The 17,739-nt window shown below is 42.6% G+C and overlaps 1 protein-coding gene across 2 annotated transcripts in view; it reads right to left on the bottom strand.

The window, feature by feature from the left end:
* Positions 1–17,739, bottom strand: part of TTC27 (tetratricopeptide repeat domain 27) — a 139,198-nt gene that overhangs the window by 102,766 nt on the left and 18,693 nt on the right. For both annotated transcript variants that reach the window (XM_028515689.2, XM_036027826.1), the window contains exons 6-8: positions 10,443–10,607; positions 8,352–8,485; positions 4,546–4,658 (exon numbers count right to left, since the gene is read on the bottom strand). In XM_028515689.2, coding sequence (XP_028371490.1) covers positions 4,546–4,658; positions 8,352–8,485; positions 10,443–10,607 — 412 coding nt within the window. The remainder of the gene's footprint in view (positions 1–4,545; positions 4,659–8,351; positions 8,486–10,442; positions 10,608–17,739) is intronic.

Raw genomic sequence — 17,739 nt, 5'->3', positions numbered from 1 at the left:
CATACATACTTAGACATTTCAAGTTTGACTGCACAAAGGAATTATGTTTCAGTTGGCAAGAGGATCCAATTAACCTCTAACTAAGGTCCTTTCAATTCTAAGATTCCATAATTCTAATGAGTGAACAAGAACATAAAAGTCTGTCCAAGGTAACAACCTCATGCAAAAAACCAGCCAACATTCAACTCTCAGATACAAAATCCCAATCCTTAACTCACTGCATGAAAGTGAAATGCTACAGGTTCATTAAAAATAACTATAACATAGTCATTGAATCAGGCTACCACTCTACCATAATTTACTGGTAGGCTTAGAATATTTTACTATGTATACCCAAAAACCAGACTGTTGATTAAAAAGGAATCACCCACTCTGGCGGTCCTAATCACTAAAGGACTGCTGTATTTTAAGGAACTCCTCCCATAATTACCTTAGATAAAAACAATTAGGTGTACTGACACGTAAGAGACACGGGGCAAGTTCTAGTGCATGGCTTCAGGTAAAATCAGACTCAAGCAGGAGCCCAGGGAAGGGGCAAGAAGCTAGCCACTATTTCGCCAATCTACCACCTATAACCTATAAGAATTCACCTTCTCTGCATCTCCTTTCCAAACCAACCCACCCTATCACAATGTCCAAGTCACCTCTCCATAGGGATTAATGGCCTCAGAGATTAGACAGATCAGGTAGTATAACAAAATCGCTGCTCACAATCCCTATGGTAACTCAATTATTGCAAATCATCAAATCATTGATGTTCTAACCCAGAGGATTACAAACTGCATCACATCCTCTAATATTCAGAATATAGTAAGTAGTTTCTACCAATGAAGATTTAAATTGCCCATCAAATACAATCAGCACTTTTAACTGTTCTGTATACTGAGATTCCACCAAGATCATATTTGGGGGAAAAACAGTATTTAAAACAAGCATTTTCTTGGTTTTTTTAGTCCTCTTTCCCTGGGAAGCCCAACTCAATATACCTAAAGCTCAATTGATAGAATGCTTGGGGATATATCCAATATATTTGGTGTGATTTCATTTCCTGAAATGAGTTTACAATTATGAATTTGCCACAATAATGTTCTAAGAAATAGCAGAAAGCACTCAGAATTTGGGGTCAGTAAATCCTAGAATCAAGCCCTAATTGTTGCTTTGTAATTCTGAGCAAGTCCTTTAGCCACTGGAACCCTGATTGCCCATCTGAAAAATAGAGAAAAACTGCACCCTTTATGGTTGTTAGAATATTAATGAGGGATAAACAAGTGCTGACCAGGATGTGAAGAAAAAACAACCCTAGTGCACTGTTGGTGGGAGTGCAGACTGGTGCAGCCACTGTGGAAAACAGTATGGAATTTCCTCAAAAAACTAAAAATGGAACTGCCTTTTGACCCAGTGACTCCACTGCTAGGACAACAGCCTAAGAATCCTCAGAGCTTATGCACCCAGTGTTCATGGCAGCACAATTTACAATAGCCAAGTGCTGGAAAGAGCCTAAGTGCCCATCAGTAGATGAGTGGATCAAAAACTGTGGTACCTTTACACAGTGGAATACTACACAGCAGAAAGAAAGAAGGAGCTCCTACCTTTTGGGATGGCATGGATGGAACTGGAGAACATTATGCTAAGTGAACTAAGCCAGGAGGTAAAAGACAAATACCGTGTGATCTCACCTACAGGAGGAATCTAATGAACAAAATAAACTAATGAACAAAATAGAACCAGAGGCATGAAAACATGGAAAAGACTGAGGGCAACCAGAGGGGAAGCGGGAGGAGGACAGTGGTGGGAAGAAAGGGAAGAGACTAATTAAAGAACACATACGAATGACCCACGGACATGGACAGCACTGTGGGAATTCACTGTGGGAGTGGGGCGTGGGATGAGTGCAGGAGGGCAAACAGGGAAAAATTGGGACAACTGTGATAGAATAACATTTTTAAAAATCTTTAAAAAAAAAAGAATACTAGGAGCTTCCAGTCAAGATAGACATGTAGGTAGGCATGCCCTGCCTCACTGCACGACCATAAGAAGGAACACAACTAACTTAAACACAAAAAACACCCAGAACTGTACAGAAGTCTGACAACCAAGGATTTAAAGAAGCTATCTATACTCATCCAGATAGTAGGAGGGGTGGAGACTGGGAGTCAGGGTGTGGTGGCGGCAAGCCAGAGGCAGAGAGGTGGGGAGGTGGTGGTGACCCACAGAATGCGCAGCCCCATGTTCATGTGTAACAGATAAAAATCAGGGAGACACCTTATAAGATACTGAGCCTGGCCCCGGGCCACACCACGCAGCACAGGGCTCTAGAGCTGGGAGGGAAAGAAAGCTTCATAACTTCTGGCAGTAAACCCAGTGGAGACTGGAGCAGTGGAAGAAACTGCTGTTTCTCAAGAGAGCCCGCAACACACGCAAACCTACCCACCCTGGGAACCACAACCAGGACAGCAGCTGGAGGGGCGCCAGTGGCATGCAGGAAGTGGATGAAGTGACTTGAAATGGGGCAAGTATCAAGCAAGCACCCACAAATCAGCCAGCAGTGATACTGTCCTCTCTTAAGCACCTCCCCACACAGTTGTCCCACCCTGGTGAATACCCAAGGCTCCACCCCATATAACCTAACAGGGGCACTAAAACGAAATCAAAGCAGCTCTGCCTAGTACACACGCACGGGGGGCTGCCAAAGTCAGGAGACAAAGAAATATGGCCCAAATGAAGGAACAGAACAGAACCCCCCAAAAAAGGAACTGAGTAATGCGGAGATAGCCAATCTCTGCAGAGATGTAGAGTTCAAAACACTGGTGGTCAGAATGCTCAAAGATCTCAAAAGCATAAGGGAAGAAAAAAAGGCTCTACTAAGGGAAATAAAGAAAAATCCACAAGAAACCAACAGTGAAAGGCAGGAAGCCGAAATTCAAATCAATGATTGGAACATAAGGAAGAAATAAACATTCAACCAGAAAAAAAATGAAGAAACAAGAATTCAAAAAAATGAGAGTTTAAGAAGATCTGGAATACCTCCAAAAGGGCCAACATCTGAATCACAGGGATGCCAAAAGGAGAAGAGGAAGAGCAAGAAATTGAAAAACTTATTTGAAAAAAATAATAAAAGAAAATTTCCCCAATCTGGCAAAGGAAACAGACATACAAGTCCAGGAAACTCAGAGAGGCACAAACAGGTTGGACCCAAAGAGCTCCACACCAAGGCACGTCATAATTAAAATACCAAAGGTTAAAGATAAAGAGAGACTCTTCAAAGCAGCAAGAGAAAAGGAGACAGTTACCTACAAAGGAGTTCCCATAAGACTGTCAGCTGATTTTTCAAAAGAAACCTTGCAAACAAGAGGGGACTGGCAGGAAATATTCAAAGTCATGAAAAGCAGGGACCTACAGCCAAGATTACTCCAGCAAAGCTATCATTTAGAATTGAATGGCAAATACAGTGCTTCCCAGACAAGGTAAAGTTAAAGGAGTTCATCATCACCAAGCTCTTATTACACAAAATATTAAAAGAACTTTCTGGGAAAAAGAAGATCAAAACTACAAACAAATAACAACAATTAAAATTTAAAAAACCTATGAACATTACAATGACAACAAACTCACAATCATGAACAACTGGATCTAAAAACAAAAACAAACTAAGCAAACAATTAGAACAGGAACAGAATCATAGATATGGAGATCATTTGAAGGGTTATCAGCAAGGAGGAGGAAGGGGATGAATGGGAAGAAAAGTACAGGGTTTTAGAAGCATTACTGGGTAGGTACAGGATAGGGGGAGGTTAAGAAGAGTGTAGACAATGGAGAAGCCAAAGAACTTACATGCATAACCCATCATCATGAACTAAGTGGGGGCATATTGCAGAAGGGGAGGAGAGAACTGGGTGGAGGGGTCAAAGGGGAAAAAACTGGGACAACTGTAATAGCATAATCAATAAAATATACGTAAAAAGAATATTAATGAGGGATAATGCAAAAGTACATGGTATAATTCCTAGCACATATTACTTGTAAATGTTTGCTATTTATATTATTTATACACTAAATATCATTATAAATTGAACAAATAATTTTTCAGTAGTAAGCATACATTCTGTCACTGGACTGAAATAATGTGATAGGACAATTGATTTGGATTTAGAAACGGAATTCTGTGTGTGGTTCCTATTAAATAAAAGGAGGAGGGAGGGAATGGAGCAGGGAGGGGGGAGAGAAAGAGGGAGAGAGAGAGAACATCAAATTGTTGTTCCACTTATTCATGCTCTCATTGGTTGACTGTTGTATGCAGCTGACTGAGGATCAAACCCACAACCTTGGCACTATGGGGACAAGGCTCTAACCAACTGAGCTATCCAACCAGGGACTAATCTCTAACCTTTTAATTGGCTGTGCAACTATTCTCAATCTTCAGAAGAATTACAAGATTTCCTCTTCATCCAGACCTTCTGGAACCCCCTGAATGAAGAATGGGTTCTCCCCAGCACAGAGAACCAACACGCACGGTGCTCAGTGTAGCCAAGGAAGTCATTAACTTACCAGATTCCAAGGATAACAGCAAGCTCTTCCGCGCACAGGTCGGGCATCTGAAACTGTTCACAGTCTGCTAACTTCACCTCATTTAGAACAGTATCATCGTCCAGCTCAAGATTCTGGTGGAATACAAAAGAAAATGTTTGGACCAAAAATTAAATTTGATTCATTTAACAGACTGTATGCAATTAACTGCTAGGGAAGGATAAACCTTTTTGTTTAAGATTATGACAGTCTGCATATGGTGAATGGGCTTTCTCTTGAAGCACGTACGTGGGGCAATTTTCTGTGCAGAAATAGAGGGCAAGCCGTCTGTACCTCAGGAACGCACTGGCAGTATCAGCAGCAGCGAAGAGCAGCTATCATTGCTGGAGTCTACCTTGAAAAGGCCCGTTTACTGGTTGATGCACCAGGATCCACAAACAGATCTTTCTACCCTGCCTCTAAACTATAACTTGAAACATCTATTCCCAACTCTGTTTCTCAACAGGCTCTGGAATAGCAAAACAATTTGAAAAGAATAAAATCTGAGGACTTGGAAGACTTGATAGAATACTTGATTCTAAGAACCACTACAAAACCAAGACGGTGCAGTGCTGGAATGAAGACAGACATACAGCTGAGCGGAATAAAACAGAGTCCAAAGGATTACATCCACATTGTACGGTCAGTTGACTTTCAACAGAGGTGCACAGGTGAGTCAACAAAGAAAAGCCTTGTCAATAAATGATTCTGGAACAACTGCATATCCACTCAGAAAAAATGACCCTTGCCCCTATCTCAACCCTACACAAAATTAAACCAAAATTGATCACAGACTTTAAAGTAGGAAGTAATAGTAAAAAATGTCTAAAAGAAACCCTAGGAGAAAAGTTTTGCAGCATCGGGGTAGGCAGACACAAAAACAACCTGAACTATCACAGAAAAACTTAATTTAATAAGTTGGACTTCATCAAATTAAAAACTTCTGCTCTTTGAATATAGAAAATGAAAAGCCAAGCCACAAACTCTGATAATGCACTCGCAAATATCTAAAAGGGGGCTGTGTGTGGACACAGAGTACTCTCACAACTCAGGAGTAAGAGGATAACCCAGCATAAAAATGGACAAAAGATTCATATAGATACTCCATAAAAGAGGATACACAAATACCCAATGAGCACACGGAAAATATCATGGACAACAGCAGTCCATAGGGAAATACTAACTAGAGTCGGAATGAACTACTACAGTAGTGTACACACACATTAGAATGGATAAAATTTAAAATACTGACAATTTTATATGTTGACAAGGATCTGAAAATGTCTGTTTTAAAAAGAAGGCTACTTATTTATTTATTTACTTATTTTTAGAGAGGGGGCTGGGAAGGAGAAAGAGAAGGAGAGAAACATCGACGTACAAGATAAACATCGACTCATTGCTTCTTACAAACTCCCAACCGGGGACCTGGCCCACATCCCAGACATGTGCCCTGACCGGGAATTGAGCTGGCGACCCTTCGAACAACAGGCCAATGCTCAATCCACTAAGCCACACCAGCCAGGGTTGAACATTTCTTAAAATGGTACCACCACAGAAAACAGTTTGCTCTCATACTTTGATGGTCAGAATGTAAAATAGTAGTACAACCACTTTGGAAAACGGTTTGGTGGTTTCTGGACAAGTTAAAAAATATACTTACCACATAATCCAGCCAATCCACTCCCAGATATTTACCCATGAGAATTAAAAGTACATGTTCACACAGACTTAACACAAATCTTCCAAGCAGCTTTATTCATAACAGCCAGTGACCAGAAGCAGCCTGCTGCCCACCAACGGGGAATGGATAAGCACCCTGTGGTGCTAGCTTGGCAGTAAGCAGGCGCCGGCGACTGCTATCGGAGAGCCAGTGGGTCTCAAGCAGCGCACTGAGTTAAGGCACGAGAGAGTCACACTCTAGGACTCTGTTCAGGTGCCACTGCAGAAAGGACAGGTCCAGCCCGTGACAGAAGGCACCCCAGTGCGAGGGGGGTGGTTGCGGGAGCGCGTGGGCTTCGGCCTGACGGAAAGGTCTCCACGCTTTGATCATGGTGGTGGTTATACGGGTCTATCTAGTTACTAAAGCTCATCAAAACTGTACATTTAAAATAGATACATTTTATGTAAGTATTTCCTCAATGAACTCGATTTAATTTTTTTCTAGTTCAATAAAAGTAGCTAAAACTTCAGGAGTTAAGTGGAGCTGGGCAGAACCGTCCCCCGCCCCCCAACCCACTCCCCAATTTCCAAAGTCTGAAAACTGTCTAGGCCTAAAGTCAACCTCTCCACTGGCAATCCCTTAGCTGGGAAACGGTCACCTGCCCACAAACACAGCCCAGAACAGCTTTCCTTGTTTATCCTCCAGTTCACCCTAACCACGGGCCCAGCTCCATCTACAAGGTTTCAAGGAACAGTACAGCAGCCTCCAACTGTTGATGGGCAGGACACAGAACTGTGGGCTGCTCCTCCATCTCCACTGAAAGCACGCGGCTCCCTCCCTCACCAAGACCCTTCAGAGGCAGGGCAGGTGGGTGCACAGCACACCCTGGTGGCCGTCCATTTGCAGCACAGGCCTTCCCATAATTTTAAAAATATGTAATTTTAAGTTTTCGAAATGCCACACTTAAAATACTTTTAAAAACAAAATGATTTAACATAAGACATCAAAAGTATTATCCTTGTAGCATGTATCAATAGCAAATTATTGATCAGATTCTATGCATGCTTTTTTTGTACACAATCTATGAGATCTGGTGTTTTTTCTGCTTTTCCACATCTCACTTTGGACCAACCAACTTTCAAGCAATTAACAATCACATGTGGCTGATGACTACGAACTGGACTGGTCAGCTCTAGAATATACCCAAACTCTCACCCTTTTTCATCCCGAGAAGGGTGTATCAACCTACTTATGCATTTCCAATGATTAACAACACATTTGTGGAGTGTCTTTCCAGAGCTAATCTTACCCTTTAACAAATAAGGAAATTAAGAATCTAATAACTTTCCTGGGTTCTCACTGAGGCTCGGTGTCTAGCCCCTACCCTTGGCATTAATTTCAATACAAAAATAGAATTTCAGCGTTCAGTGTAGCCAGGGTGAGTCCGTCCGCAGGCTGTAGAATGAAGAGCAGCAAGGCGCAGGCTTCCAGGGCAGTAACCTCAACCACAGGACAACCAGAGAGGTTGGACTGGGGTCTCTGAGATAAGAAAATACAAATGCTAATGGCCTCAGGGAGGCAGCGGGAAATGCCTCTAAGTAGGTAAACTGACCAAGAGCCATAAATTCAAGTCACACAAAGAAAAGCGCTGGCCACCTCAAGAACATACCAAGGCAGGAACCCGCCCAGGAACAGAGTCACGTGACAAATTGGAAAACTGGTAAAAAGGAATTCTGATTGTCTGTTTATGTATTTCAAAGCCCAAGAAATTTGAAATCTTAGTGTTCAAAAACATCCACAGAAGGCAAAAGCAGGGCAAAGAGTAAGGTAGCAGCTTGAAAAATTAGTCTCTCCTCAGCCTGCCTTTCGGATTTCTTCAAAGAGGGGCGAAGGGCACCACACAACTAACTGCATTACTTCCTAACTCGTACTCAGAGAAGAAAAGAACTCCCTTTCAGCTCTAGTTAAGGGTTAAAAAAGCACAAGCATCATGGGGCAGCCCCCAGCTCCCTTGAAAAGCTAGAGAAGGGCCAAAATGCCTCTTCCCACTCCTGTGTTTGTGTGAAACCCACCTACTGAAAACTGTTAGACTCGGGTGCTAATTTAAGTAACTCAGGATCCTACTCACCTTGGTTAAATGCTCCTGAGGAGTCGGGGCTGGACTGAATTCAGAATCTGAAAGTGCATCCCCTTCCCTTCTTACATCCAGAATAAGCTGTGCCACATAATTTTCCTGGAACCGTGTCCTTTTGCCCAAAGCTCCTGAAAAAAATATGTAATTATATTCATGGATTTGCCAATCAATCAGATCTACTGTGCCATCACAAAGACCAGTGTTCTCAGAGTGCTCTGGAGTGTATACAGTGTTTCTGCAGTTCACACACGAGAAGCCTGAGTCCCAAGGACGATTTTAAATGACTTACAAAGTCACAAAGCCAACAAGCGAGGGGGCCCAAACTCACACCAGGATTTCTGCCAACGGATCCCATACACGTCACACGCCTTACTTCCTCAGAAGGGTAACTCATTAAGTGCCGCAGGCAGAAGAAATGCTACCATCTCCATACAACAGATGAAAACACTGAGGCTCTGAGGCTGAGTCATGTGCTTAAGGTCACGGGCCGCTCAGTACCAGAGCCAGAGCCCAAAGGCAGGGTCTTCAGGTTCTGACTCCCAGGCCTTCTATCCCACTATCAGCCTTCAGGCACTGCAAACACTTTTTTTCATTTTGTAACTGAAAAAACTTGCTGCGGAATAGCTTTAAGAGAAGCAAAAGTTCGAACACCCATTTTCTGGTAAGAGTCAGATTACAAAGACTCTTGATAAAGGCCAGCCTCAGAGGAGTCTGGGTCACATCCTGCTGGGGGTCGGGCTCCGAGTCACACATCAGCCTCTTCAACAGGACACACTAAAGCAGCTACTGAGAGGGTCTGACGTGGCTTAGTTTTTTTATAGTCAGGCTATAGTTTTGGTTTTTTTTTACAGTCAGGCTATAGCCAAATGGGAAAAAAATCTGATTCTCATTTTATATTTGTGAGTACCACACTTGTATTTTTCAGTTCTTCACACTTAACTAGGAAAAAATTATGAAAACTAAAAAAAAATACACCAACAGTTAAAGCAAACCGTACACAGTACAGTGCTATCAGTTTTTTAAGTAGTCAGAAGAAAACTCTCCTAGGTCTACAACATTCAAAGACCTAATCTCTGACACTACCCTCACGAGTTACATATATAACTATCTTTCGAACACAGACAAGACTCCAGCGCACACACGGCCATAGTTCCAAAAGTTGTAATCTGGATATTTAATCATTCCCCTACACAAACAATAATAAAAGATGGCCAAGATCCCAGGCCAGGCCACAAAGTCATATTTAACTCGTAACATATCTGAAGGCTTTTATTATATGGCTTAGTAAGAAGTATAAAGTTTGGGGGCTAAGAATGGGCCCTGGAGATAACTGAGACCCAGCCTGGGGAAGACACAATGGGCTCGGTCATTTCAGGGCTCACAGACTGGAGTCACAGTCTGCTACGCTGAGCTCATGTCCAACTGGCATCAACGGTGTGATCAGCTGATGGCATCCAACTTTCATGAATGTGCTCAGTACGGAATGCCTATTATTTGTGAGGCACCAGGGACAGAGCAATACATAAAAAGGAACCAGTGTTTCTTATGTGGTATTCAGGAGAAACACAGAGGTCTTAGGAGAAATTCTGTAACTTACTTGTTCACTCAACGAATGTTTATCGAGTACCTATATATCAAATAGTGTTGTAAGGCAATGGAAAACACTTAAACAGAACAGGTCTTATAAACAAAAGCAGGATGGAAGCCACAGATGGGCATTTACACAAAAGGGCAATGCAGAAGGGATAAGCCGAGCTCAGGAGTCAGGAGGGGCCGGGAGACCCACGTCCACAGCCAGGCGGCCGGAAGTCCCATTGTACACTCCCTGGCGGCCAAACTACTAACCTGTGTCTACCCAGATTAGAAAATAAAGGGGCGTCTTAAGGAATAAAGGAAATATACAATTTCAAACTTCTTGTAAAACTATAAATTTTTAAAATAAAATCTTTAAAATCTATCTTTGTAAAGCAAAGAATAGGACATAGAAAATCAAATACAATCAAACGATATAGCCAAACTGCCAATGTATATATTAGTTTTATCATAAAAATAAACCAATTATCGACAAAAGGCAAAAAGTCTTACCTGTCAAATCAATTTGTAATTTGCTGAGGTCTTTGGCAATACTGAACTGATCTTTTGCTTTTTTATAATCATAATAATACAGAAATATATATGCACACTCCAGGTGGAACTGAATAGCCAAACAGCGGCCCGTGCCACCTACAAACAGACTCTCTAGCTTCATCACTGCAAGACAAAAGATGAAACATTAAAACTGTGAGTTAAAACTGTGAGTTAACGAGTAAACTGTTCAGTCCATAATACGTGAAGTAGATATTACATTAGTCCTGCTCTTAAAGATTTTTAAACCTGGAAGATAAGGAAACACACAATAGTTCGCAGCTGACATTCTCTGAGCACTTGTATGTTCCAAGCACAAAGCTAAGGACACTGTATACATCACCTCCTTCATTCCAAACAGCCCTAGGGGGTGATTCATGGCCCTGCTCCTCCTTATTTTAAAGTGCCGGTCTTCACCGTGCTATCAAAAAATATGACAACTCAAGTTGTTGATACCAAGTACCAAATGAACTATGAAGGGTTAAACAGCACAGAAAATCTGAAGAAGAGATCAGCTTACAAATTCCCTCCTGAAGAATGTGTAATTCCTCCCTTAAAAGGAAAGGAGAGCTCTTTCCAAATGTGGCCTGAAGTGACCTCTGAAAATGGTATTCACTTGACCCAGAAAACCCCACCAAATCATGAAAATCAAGAGGCTCAAATCTTTGTGTTCACCTAAAGAACACTCATGAAACTTCCCAGGCCATCAAGAGCGTGCATTTCTGAGAGTCATCAAGTACCTGAAGGACGCCACTTTACAGAAGTGATGCGCACCATTCCACCGTTACAATGGTGGAGTTGGCAGGTGTGCCCCGGCCCAACAGTGGGGCTGGACACGGGGCTCGTGGCCCAAAATCAGCGCTGAGTTTTTGCTGCATGTGCTTAAAAATGCAGAGAGCAATGCTGATCTTAAGGGTTTAGGTGTGGATTCTCTGGTCACGGAGTGCATCCAGGGGAATGAAGCTCCCGAGATTCGGCACGAAACTTACAGAGCTTGTGGGAGGATTAACCCGTACATGAGCTCTCCCGTCCTGAAAAAGGGCAGCTTGTTCCTAAACCAGAAGAGGCGGTTGCTCAGAAGGAAAAGGTAGCGCAGAAGAAACTGAAGAAACAAACTTATGGCACAGAAGTAAATTCAGCATAAAAGAAATACTAGTGAAAGTAACAGCAAAAAAAAAGGAGCAACAGATAAATATTCACATGGGAGGATAATAACCTAGGAACACAGTAGCTGAAATAAAATGGTTGTCAAATGAATTGTGCATAATGAATTATGTCTAGCAGGTCACCTCACCGCCCCTCAACAACAGCCCTAATCGGCACAAGTTCCCAGGGGTTTGTCTGTCTTCCCGTTATCCCTGTCCTACCATTACTCTCAGGAATATGATAATCTCCTATGATCTTAGCACAGCACAAAAGTGACACCGTTTTGCTTAGTCATCAGCGACAGCAGAGTAATCTTCCCTAAAGGTCCTGGATGCAAACGGCATCAGAGGACGCAAAGCCCGGCCGCGGCCGGTTAAAATCCTGTCACAAATGTCACAGAAAGGCCACTTCTGCCCTTGACATAGATTTGCATGTAGTGGCAGCTCACAGACTGGCAGTGATGACAGCTCATGGGTGGAGAGAAGACTGTCACACTTAAACTGTCCTGATAACACGTAAATAAGTTACATAAATGCCCAAAGCTGGTGTCTGTGGTCTGTAACCTCCCCTCCCACCTACCTGCCTAACTACATGTATGTAGGCATGTAGGTGTACATAGTTTAGTATAATTGGCTTTGCTCCTGTACTTCCGTGCTTTTTCTGCATCTCAGAAGTCAAAGACTATCCCACAAATAAAGAAAGGGGATAATCCTGATTTTTATTTTTAAGAATCAACTTAATCCTTAGATTCCAACAGCATGGCCAATTTACTCTCCCAACAAAAAACACCTCTAAAAAGCTGGATTTGAATTTCTAATATATATATTTTTTTGTTAAGGATTGTGTTGGGAAAAAAGTAGGGAATATTCAGAAAACAAAAACTGAGTGAAAACTTCAACCTTAGAAATTAAGCCTGACTACAGCCATCTTCTGCCCTGAAGCCATCCACCACACGGTGGGGACCTCAGGGCTCCACTGTGACGCCTGAGAGGGGACACGGGGCGGGCCCACCCAAGGCAGGCCATCGGGCAGGTGTTCTTCATTTAAAGCCAAGGCCCAAAGACCTGCACCTTCCTGGAAAGGTTAAGAAGGAGGCAAGTCTGCCCATGCAGAAGAGGTCAGCAAAGAAAATGGCAGTGGGAGAAAAGAAAAAAATGATCCCAAGAATTTATAACCATAAGCTAGCCTTCACATAGATTTGTAGACCAATTCAAGCTAAGCAGGAAAAAACAGACAAGGAAAAAAAAAAACAAAAGACTCAAGCCATGAATTTAGACCCCAGAAATGTGGGGGAAAAAAGACAAATCCCCTTCTGAACGAATGCAACTTCAACCAGGATTCAAAGACTTCCCACAGACAAATCCCCAAGGACCACGAACTCAGAACAGAACAAAACAACACAGAACATGTGGTACAAATACCTGAAAGCAGAAACAACAAAAGGTAAAAACAGACCCTCAAAGCCTTCAGTTGCTAAAATAACCAGATACAGTATCTGAAATGTTTAAGAGGCTTTCGGAAATAAAAGGCTAGAAAATACGAACAAGGAATAAAAAACTACAGAAATTAGGCAGGCAAAAAAAAAGTCTAGAAATTTTTTAATGAAAATTAAAAACTGAATGAACACACCAGATTACTAGAAGATAGATGAAATAAAATTATGCAGAATGCAATATAGGGAAACAAAGAGATAGAAAATAAAAGAATTAAAGAATGTTGAAGATGAGAAATTCTAACATGTCTAAAGACCTAAAAGGAGAGAATAGACAATGAAAAAGAGGCAGCATTTTCAGAGATAATGGCTAAGAATTTTCCAGAAATGTGGAAGACACTAAATCTCAAAGTCAGAAAACCCAGTAAAAAGAAGAGGGCAAGCAATAAAAAAAAAGGACAAAAGAAAGTCCACTAAATCCCTAACAAGAGAACAGAGAAAGAAATCCAGTCGAGGTGAAACTAAAGAGCCCCAAACACAGAGATCTTAGGGACAGCGAAAGGAAAAAAGCGGACTACCCACAAAGGAGAAGCAACTGGACCAACAACTGATTTCTCAACACCCCCAGGGAAAACCAAAAGAAAACGGGGCCCTCGGGGCTTGAGAGAAAGAGAGGGGGAGAGAGCACACCAGGTTAAATTTTAATTGGAGCTCCCGGGTCAGGGTCAGGGACTTCGGCATGTTTGCTGGGGCCTAGTCTTGGCTGGAGACTCAACCAGTGTGTTTTCCAAGAACATCTCCAAAGGGGCCTCAGCTGGAGGGCTTGCATGGAGGGTTTGCATGGAGGGCTTGCGTGGAGGGCTTGCAGAGGCTGGAGACATGAGCTATGCATTTGCCAAAACCAGCGCTGGTGGCTTAACAGAGACCCATCCAGAGTGTTTGCCAAGCCTGGGACTCACCCAAAGTTTGCTGGGACTAGACCAGTATGTTTGGGTTAGGGTCTCAACTGGGGTATGTGACAGGACCAGGGGCTTGCCCAGCATTCAGCAGAGCCAGGTCAAGTACTGAGCTGTGTGTTCCATGAGGCCGAGGCCAAGGGAGCAGCCTCCGTGGCTGAGCTGACGTCGCAGAGACAGTGTAGGTGGCTGGGAGATTAACTACATACGGACAGACTGGACAAGCCCATCAGCTGAAGATAATGGGAGCCTGGTTTGCCACTGCCAGAGAAGGGAGTTACACATTTGGAGGAGAGAAGACTAGAATAAACCTTGTGATGACGATGTAAATTCATGGTTTTTAATACACAGATGGACACAGAAATAGACAGAGATGTAAACATGTGTGTGTGTATACACACATACACACTGCCTAGCTATGGCTGCTGAAAGGCTTTAAAAGAATCCAGAACTCCTTGGAGGAATTACTGATTCCAGGGCTGGGGCAAGAAAATACAAAATGAGGCTAAAATATCTTCTCATATCAGAAAACAAAGAAGTGCTCACAGGTATGTTGAAAAAACACAGAAGCCAGTTTGAACAAGCTCCCACTGGCCAAATCTGGGATAATTTGAGCACCAAAATAATAATAGTAATAAATTATAATCCACTGAGTGAATTAGGATCCCATGAGTCCACACTAATATCAATACATAAATACATCAATTCAATGTTTCAGGAACAAGAACAAGGTTTCTAAGTACCTCACCATAAAACACTACTTAATTATAGAGAATAAGAGCCCCAAACTGGATACAATCCAAATTTCCAACAACAAATGCATGGATAAACAAACTGCTATTTCTAGTTAATGGAATGCAACACAGCAATTAAAAGGCATGAACTACTGTTGTAAATCACTACATGGATGACTCAAAATAATCATGTTGAGTGAAAGAAGCCAGGAAAAATAAAGACTGTAGGAATCCATTTTCACAAAAATTCTAGGAAATGCAAAGCAATGTATTGTGACAGAAAGATCAGTGGTAACCTGGAGAGGCTGGTGTGGGGGCAGCGGGGGTGGGGGGGGGAAATGGATGGGAAGGGACTCCCAGGGGCAGGGGGAAGCTTTGGAGGCAATGGGTGTGCTCATTACCTCAGCTGTGGTGATGTTCTCATGGGTGTCCAAACTTTGCAAATTGTATGCTTTAAGTATGCCCAGTTTAGTGTACATTGATCCCCAGTCAGAGCACGTGCCTAGGTCACACGCCAGGTCCCCAGTGGGGGTGCACAAAAGGCAACCACACATTGATGTTTCTCTCTCTTTCTCCCTCCCTTCCCCTCTCTCTAAAAATAAATAAATAAAATCTTTAAAAAAATAACTAAAGCAAAATAATTAAGAAGCTATCTTGCCTTTCCTGAACTATATTTTAGGGTTATGAATAGCCTTGGTTGATGAAGATGAATTCTTTACAAAAGAATTCTAGGAGGAAAAAAAAGTAGAAGGAATGACTAAATTGTAAAACTATTAGATAAGTGCTTAAGATAAATACTAAGATTATACTTTCTTGCCCAAATGCATCCTGGTGTCCTAAGTAAAATGCCAACCGAATGGAATCTTCATAAAGGCCTCAGGAGCTGGGTGGAGGTTATCCATCATAAGCATAAAGACCAAAAGGCACACAACCCGTCATGTCCAAACAGGAAAGTGCTAGCCAACTGTTTGCCTCTCTCCCATCCCATAACTCTTCATCAATAGCTACTGAATTGTTATATATGCCTAGAATTGTGCTACATTCTACAGCAAGGTTTCAGCCCTGTTCTCCCCCCAAAAGGGAGTGGAATGGGGAGAAGGGAGACAGGAGAGGGGAGAGAGGGGAGAGAGGGGAGAGAGGGGAGGGAGGGGAGGGGAGGGGAAGGGAGGGGAGGGGAGGGGAAGGGAGGGGAGGGGAGAAAAAGAAAAGAAAAACCATAATCATTATTCAATACACAGTTAATCTGACGTGAAATTCTATGGTACTGGCCCTAAGTCACAAAGGAGGGAAACCTGTAAGGATAGAATAGTTGAATAAACCTTGTCAGAAGGGCTGAGCCTTGAAAGACGGGTACAACTTGGCTACAACTTCACCTCTAGACTATAAGGTTCAGACAAGAAAAAAAATACAGGGCCCACACGTGCCTGTCTGTTCACCATTGCATGCCTAGCATCTATCACAGTTGGCACTCAGTAAACATCCTTGGAGTGAGCAGGTATTTAGCCATCACCAACAAGATAGAAATGCAATGTCCTTAGTGATCTGAGATCTGTCTACCCCCATTCCACCTGACACTCAATGCTTCACACTCCGCTCCCGCCATTGCACACGCCTGCAGTGTCCAAACACACAAAGTCAAGTCTCTGTGCCTCTCTCTGTGCAAATCGTATACCCTGTCCAACCTCTCCACCTAATAAATTCTTACTGATTCTTCACAAGTCGGTTCAAGCATCAGCCGCTTTGTGAAGCCTTCTGATCCCTCGAGTTTAGACTCCTTTCTTCCTATATTCTAGCACCTGTCCCGCTGAGTTCACTGACAGCCCCAGCACCTAGCACAGTGACTGGAGCACAGCAAGCATTCGAAAACAACTTTTTTTATTAAATATCAAATTTTCCAGGAAAAGGACATCAGAGATAAAACTAGGAATAATTAAAGATCTTTTTCTATTAAAAATGTCATGACAAAATTGATATTTAGAAAAATCAGCCCTGGCTGGTATAACTCAGTGGATTGAGTGCTGGCCTGCTAACCAAAGGGTCGCCGGTTCTAATCCCGGTCAGGGCACACGCCTGGGTAGAGGGCCAGGCCCTCAGTAGGGGCCACCACACATTGATGTGTCTCTCCCTCTCTTTCTCCCTCCCTTCCTCTTTCTCTAAAAATAAATAAAATCTTTAAAAAAAGAAAACTCAGTCCGGTACTGTGATGTACAGGAAGAAGGAACAAAGGCCAGGAAAGAGCCTACAAGGGAAGAGCAACCTTTTGGAGGCAAAGTGAGGACGGGCAGCCCTAGGTGACTGGAGGGCCGGCCACAGCGCTCCGCGGCTCCACAGCCGGACGGTCCAGTCAGTGAGTCTGGTGAGGGAAATTCTAGAGCTGTGCCCTCCAAAAGGATAAGCCATTAGCTACATGTGGCTTCTGAGCACTTGAAATGTAGCCAGTGAAACCGGGGAACTAGAGTCTTAATTTCATTTATTTTACTTTATTTTAATTTAAACAGTCATGTGTGGCTAGTAGCCACTACATCGAACAGGAGCTCTAGCCAGAAGCTGTGACAAAACAGCAGGCATTTTCAATTAATAAAAGGAAGCTCTTTGTAGCAAATGTGGATTCGTTAATGGAATGGGCTCCCACTCAAGGTCATCTCGGAACAATCCCAAGAAAAGAGGAGGTAACTTTTTTGGATACGATCTCCCAACAGACTTCAGCATTAGCATGGGCGGAAAGATGGCCTGAAAAGAATCACACTATTTTTGCCTGGAAAGGATTCAAAGTTCATTTTATACAGAAGACAACCTTGGTCTGGGAGTTAGATGAAGTTGTCTGAGGTCGCATAGGGAGTCAATGAGAGAACAGGAACTAAAAGCCAGATCTTAAAACACTATGTTCTGTGAATTGTCTTGATTGCGATAATTTCATAGGTATATGCATATGAACGATGTCATCAACTGTACACTTCAAATGAGACATTATAGGTTAACTGCATTTTTTA

Source organism: Phyllostomus discolor, chromosome 6, assembly GCF_004126475.2.
Source record: "Phyllostomus discolor isolate MPI-MPIP mPhyDis1 chromosome 6, mPhyDis1.pri.v3, whole genome shotgun sequence".
Classification (NCBI taxonomy): domain Eukaryota; kingdom Metazoa; phylum Chordata; class Mammalia; order Chiroptera; family Phyllostomidae; genus Phyllostomus; species Phyllostomus discolor.
The sequence above is the reverse complement of the archived record's forward strand: the minus strand, read 5'-3'. Positions and strand labels throughout refer to the sequence as shown.